Here is a 6513-nt window from a genome sequence, read left to right on the forward strand (position 1 = left end):
TTCTTTCTCTTGCAAACAGTGGCATGCTGCAAACTGATCAAAGAAAGCAAGGTGTGTGTATGTGTGTTTCAATGGAAGTATTTAGAGGCCATTGGTGAAAGAAAGAAGCATGGTATGGCAGGGGTGCCCCACACCAGGGACTAATTCCCAGGAGGTGCTCAGAGCACTCCATCTCTAATGCTGACTCTATGACACTCTTTGGTAACAAATCACAACACTTGAGAGATTTGTTTAAGGGTTTCCACTTTCTGGGCAATCAGGAACTAAAACTGTAAATCACAAACGAAATGAAGTTCTCCACCCATCCTGAGTTATAAACTGTCTGCACCAAAGGCAAAGATGGCTCAGAGGCTGTGTGTGTGTGTGTGTGTGTGTGTGTGTGTGTGTGTGTGTGTGTGTGGTGGGGGTGGGGGGCCCTGCTGTCCTCACCAGATGTTTCTCTTGTACAGCTCGATCATCACATCCAGAGAGATCTTGGCAGCCGTAGCGTTGCTGTCTCTTAACATGGTGTACATGAAGTTCTGCAGCACCTTGAATGGAAAGAGAAGCCCAGAGAGTCAGGACGGGCCGATGGGTCAGCATCCCAGCGCCCCGGCATTCACAGAAAGCCAAAACCAGGATACTCACAACGTTCACTTTATTGTTCTTGTGTTTTGCATTGATATTCTTGATATCAGTCACAATATGAGTGTACAAAGTCTGAGGGAAATAAAAAAAAAATTCTCATTTAAAGGTTTTAAGAAAAATTCATTCTAACACATTCAGTCATAAACAAAGATATTGTCTATCTGGCCCCTATGTAAGTTATTTTTGTTGTTTTTGTCTGACTCTTCATGACGCTATTTGGAGTTTTCTTGGCAGAGATACTGATATGGTTTGTCATTTTCTTCTCTAGCTCATTTTACAGCTGAGGAAATTGGGGCAAACAGGGTTAGGTGACTTGCCCAGGGTCACACAGTTACTAAGTGGGTGAGGCCAAATATGAACTCAGGTCTTCCTAATTCCAGGCCCAGCACTTTGTCCATTGTACCAAACCGTCCCACGTTATTTATAAGAAAGGAGAAAATAACACTCATTTAAAGAATACAAAGCAACTTCCAAGTACTCCACAAATGTGAGTTATTATTGGCAGACTTTGGTCCAAGGGATAATCAATTACTCCGCTCCCCACCTTTCGCAGAAGTTTATCATGGCAACGCAGAAGTTCAAAGAATAGCTCTAATAAACTGGTTGGATTGATGAGATTCCTGTTTCTCAGCAACATCAAAGCTTTGCAAAATGTCTGTGGAAAGAGAGGAAAAACAAACTCTATTTTGACACTTGTCTTCAAATTCAGCTCAAGACTCTGACATTGCCGGGCCCAGGGCCAGGGGGGCAAGGTCCAGAATCTGAAGCAGGGACTGGATAAGCAGCCGACAAATGCTGCTCTTCAGCCAACATGCAGGTGGTCCCAGAGACCTACGAATCATTAGCCCCTAGGACAACAGCTTCCTAGGGCTAAGTTTTAGGACAGATACACTGCAGACTTTCACTCTGATCACATGAATCCACCAGGAGGTTACTCCAATAGTAGTGAAAGAAATAAGGGCCTGAATAAGGAGGACAACAGCATTGTTCCAGTAGGAGCAGAACCCAAGACACTGATAAAGGAAGGAAGGTGAAAGAATCTGCAGCAAATGAATGTGCTCTCAGTGAAGGAAGCCAGCTGCTGAGAAAGGATGGGGTTGAGCACTTGAGTTTTGGCAGAATGACAGGCCCTCTGAAGGTACAAAACCAACCATTTTTCTGAGATTTAAAGGGAGCTGGGTCATTCTGCTTCACATTCCTCCAAGGCCTCCTACCGTCAGTTTTAAGATCAAGGTAGGCATCCCCCCCCCCCCCCCGCTTTAAAAAAGTTATGATTTTAGGCTAGGGAAAAACCCTATATGAAATAAAACTTAATTTTATTATTCCAAGCCTTGATCTCACCATTCGAAGACCTGCATCCAAGACTGTGTGGTTGTAAGAAAGAAGTTCCTTCAGCTGTTGGGGGAAGTTGACCAGATGTTCTGGATAACAGTGGCCAACCTGTAACCAAGCAAACACCCTTCTGAATCTCGAATCAACGTGAAGTATGGGTAAAGCTATGTTTTGCAAAAACATCAATAGAAGTCAACACCATTTCTCTCTACCCATTTTTTTCTTCCAAAATGTTTTACACCTGTCTGTTGTCTTCATGCTTATTTTTTTTCATACTGTCTACGTCTACATCTAATACTTCCAAGGTCTGTAAATTCACCCTTTGGCAGATGAAGTACTCATGATCTTTTTCTAAAACTCAGAAAATGACCTTAGTTGCTCTAGACAAAAATTTCATCACCTAACAACCAACCATGTGTCAGGGAATAAAGACCATTCTCTGGCTGGCAAATCAGAATGCTCAGTTTTTATTGGATAAAGAGATGGATGGAAAATAATCTCTGTGAGCATCTTGTTGAGGTTAAAGAATTAGATTTTTTAAACCATAACCAAAAAAATAAAGGGGGCAGAAGGATGTCTCAGAGTTGCTTGAAGCAAATGAAGGGTCATTCTGGAGTTAGTCACTCTGTGGCATTCCAGGGTCATCTAAAGACAACTAACTTCCTGCCTTTTTTTCCTTTTTTAGCTTACAATGACATGTTTATTAGGTCACCTCAAAAACAATCTTAAATTCTGTAGCTTCACTCAACGATCATTAAAATTTAATTTTTTTTAGAACAGGAGTGACAGGTAGCACAATTATAACAGCTTAGTTGTTAAACAAAATGCCTCTTATTTTATTTTAGTCTACATAATTGCTGCTGACACCTTTGCTTTATAATGTTTTCCATACTTTCCAAATGTCTCTCCTGTTTCTAGGAAGAGTCTTTTCAGTTTCAAAACCTCTTAACATTTTAATCACAATTTTCAACGGAGCCCCTTTGATTAAGCAGACTATCACTTTCCTGGGCTCATGGTACAACTGTTATGTCCCTAGAGGCAGATGTAAGGAAGATAAACTAAAGTAGACAACTTGCTTTCTACACTGCTAAAGGAGCCTCTAGGGATTTAGGTGATCCTGGGACAAGACATAGCAAGTTGATGCTCAAAGACTTGTCTGTGTACATGGGCATGTGCTCCACTGAACATTCTTTGAGAATCTTGGATGGCTTACTCCCTGTCCCTTCCAAATAAATTCCGGGATCTAAGAACTTATATTTACTGTGATCCACAAAAACATACTCATGAGAAAATGGAAAGCAGGAATATTTTGATCTGGCATGTTCTATACTCAAGTGCTTCCTTAAAGTTTTCAGAGACACCACAGATGGTATCACCTGTGTCTTCACACAAGAAGTTGCAATGAAATCAACAAAAAGAATAGCAGCAAAGGAAAAAAAGTCTTAACTAGTTTCTATTTCAGTTATCAAGCAACAAAGGTATTTTTATATGAAGTTGAAAAAAGGTTAAGTATATAATTTTTAAGTACAGGTGCAGCTAGTGTCACAATTTTGAAGCTATGAATAGGAAAAAAACCAAGACAAACATTTGGTGGATTGGATATCCCTAAGAGACACAAGAAGCAGGTCTTCACGGGGTGCCATCTTACCTGGGCCAAGAACATCACCAATTCTGCCAGTTCTTTGCTCGGTTTATTTGGTTGTAATTTAAAAATTTCCACATTGGACTTATAGTGATTATACTGCTGCATAAACTGTAGAAAAATAACATATAGACACATAAAATGCAAATACAGTAGCAGGAAAAACAATACTAGAAATGTCTCATGATAAACAAAATTATAGCAAAATAATCTAGTATGACTTTACATTCTCTCTCTAGTCTTTAAAATTCTTATGTGTATAATCTTCACATTTAAAGACAAAGTTTATATATGATGCATAATAGAATTTTTTTTGGGGGGGGGAATAAGGTTAAGTGACTAGCCTAAGGTCCCACAGCCAGGCAATTATTAAGGGTTTGAGGCCTTATTTGAACTCAGGTCCTCTTGACCCCAGGGGTGCTCTATAAACTGAGCCATCTAGTTGCCCCTAATAGAATATTTCTTTAGAATTTTTAGGAATTTCTAAATTCTCTTCAAGCAATGGTGATCTATTAATTGCCTCTCTTTGGATTCAAGCATTCAACCTGTTATGAATCTATGTAACTCAAGGGTTCAAAGCAAATGTCAAAGCACTATATAAATCTTAAATTTGTTATTCTTAACATTTTAAAAAATGTTATGGACCCCTTTAACATTCTGGTAAAGTCTAGGACCCTTTAGGAGAATAATGGTTTTAAATGAATAAAATGAAATACATAGAAGAGGAAATGAATTATATTGAAATACAATCAGCAAAATATTTCAAAAGAAAATGCACATGTTTGCAGACACCAGATTAAAACCTGAAAGTATATTATCATCCAGCTCCTCATATCTCTGTCTTATCCCTATGACTATAATGAGAGATTTTATAAAGTTCATGGCTGGAATACATCCAGTGGTATTACAATTGTGGTATTCCTTTGATCCCCTAAAAATATCACAAAGGAAATGAGGTACTTTCCCATAACTACCTGAGGAGCCTAGACTTGCTTGCAGTAACTTAGGCATTTAGGTCCAAAGGGACAATTGAGCTTGCTCCTCTCTTTTGACCTCAATGGCCCTACCATCAACCCAGTAGCCTCAGTTTGAAACCTTGGCATTATTCTGGCCTTATCTTCCCTATTCCTCATTATCAATACTCTTGTCTTTTACAAGAACCTTCTAAGTATTTTTCTCCCTTTCATCCCAATCAATCCATTCACTTAAATTTTTTTTAAAAATTTATTTATTTTGAATTTTACAATTTTCCCCCCAATCTTGCTTCCCTCTCCCCCACAGAAAGCAATCTGTTAGTCTACATTGTTTCCATGTGATGAGAGAGAAATCACATTCTTAAGGTAGAAAAATAAAGTATAAGAGACAACAAAATTACATAATGAGATAATAGGTTTTTTTTTTAAAAATTGAAGGTAATAGTCTGTTCAAACTCCACGATTCTTTCTCTGAATCCAGATGATATTCTCCATCAGAGATACCTCAAAATTGTGCACTGCCAATCAATCCATTCTTTTAACAGTTGCCTGGTGAAACTTTGTTCTAGTTCTGGTTGTATTATTTCTCTCTCCCAAGCCCTTCCATGGCCCTTACTGTCTATAAAACAAAGTCTAAACTCTACACTTGCCAGATGACATTAGTCACCATCATTATACTTGTGCTATGCTTTTACCCTCTTCTCTTCCAGAATCCAGGTTAGTCACTACCTTTAAAATCCACCCGAAATGTCCTTTTCTGACCCAATGCCACTTTTCTATTTCTCTTCTCAATCTCTCTCCCCTTTGGAAATCCCATATCACTTTGCACCTCTCTCATTTCATCAGATGTTCTCTGGTATTATATTTCTTTGTTAAGCAAAACAAATGCAGGTATAAAGTACAATTTTTTTTTTAGTTTTTTGCAAGGCAATGGGGTTAAGTGGCTTGCCCAAGGCCACACAACTAAGTATTAAGTGTCTGAGGCCGCATTGGCACTCAGGTCCTCCTGACTCCAGGCCCAGTGCGTTACGCACTGCACCACCTAGCCATCCCTAAACTACAATTTTTGAAGAATAAAATCACAAGTGAACCAAAAGGCATTGGAAAACGATTAGAAAATATTAAAAAGTTTGCAGCTTGTTATCAACACTGTAACTTCCCCACAAAAAGTGGTAAGAAAGCGTATCGGGGCGGCTGGAAAAGTAAAGACGCGGTCTGCCATGAGGATCACAGAATAGTAAATAAGCCCGAAGCTTTACAGGACACCGGGCTGATCTACTCTAGAGGATTTCATTAAAAATGGGGGCGCAGTGATAGAGCCCCGGGGACCTGGGTTCCAATCCGACCTCAGACACTTAATAACTACCCGGCTGTGTGGCCGTGGGCAAGCCACTTAACTCCATTGTCTTGCAAAAACTAAAAAAAGAAGAAAAACTCTAGAAGGGGCTCCCGGGGGGTCCCGGCGCCGGCTCCGGGCGCACGTGACGGGGGGAGGGGCGCCGGGCTGGGGCGAAGCGTCTCCCTCGGACCCACCTCCTCCACGTAGGCCGCGGGGTCCCGCTTGATGAGGTTCTGCAGCTGCGGCAGATTGCTGGGCAGCTTGTTGTTGTTTCTGCCGGACATGCCTGCGGCCGCGGAGCGCCTCCTCCTCCTCCTCCCTCTGGGCCACAGCACCGGGCCGCGCCGCGCCGCGCCGCTGCACTTCCGGTTCCTCCGCCGGAAGCAGCACGTGGGCGCAGGTGGGCGGGGCCGCGCTTGCGTCCTCGGCGGCTACGGGCAGCGCGGAGGCCCACACTTGGCTGGCTGCGGAGGAGGCTGGCCCGGGAGCCCGCGGCCGGCTGGGGCTGGCCTGCGCCATCTTGGCCCCGCCCCCCAGGCCCCGGATTCAGCCGCCGCAGAAGCCACAAAGAGCGGAGCCGCCGCCGCCGCCGCCGCCGC

The 6513-nt window shown here is 42.1% G+C and overlaps 1 protein-coding gene across 1 annotated transcript in view; it reads right to left on the reverse strand.

The window, feature by feature from the left end:
* The window catches only part of SDAD1 (SDA1 domain containing 1), a 28382-nt gene extending 22112 nt beyond the window's left edge, over positions 1–6270 (reverse strand). The window contains exons 1-6 of the mRNA XM_074228471.1: positions 6109–6270; positions 3608–3712; positions 1969–2067; positions 1172–1282; positions 628–699; positions 430–530 (exon numbers count right to left, since the gene is read on the reverse strand). Coding sequence (XP_074084572.1) covers positions 430–530; positions 628–699; positions 1172–1282; positions 1969–2067; positions 3608–3712; positions 6109–6198 — 578 coding nt within the window. The 5' untranslated portion in view covers positions 6199–6270. The remainder of the gene's footprint in view (positions 1–429; positions 531–627; positions 700–1171; positions 1283–1968; positions 2068–3607; positions 3713–6108) is intronic.
* Positions 6271–6513: the final 243 nt, after the last annotated feature.

This window comes from Macrotis lagotis, chromosome 3 (assembly GCF_037893015.1).
Source record: "Macrotis lagotis isolate mMagLag1 chromosome 3, bilby.v1.9.chrom.fasta, whole genome shotgun sequence".
NCBI lineage: Eukaryota > Metazoa > Chordata > Mammalia > Peramelemorphia > Peramelidae > Macrotis > Macrotis lagotis.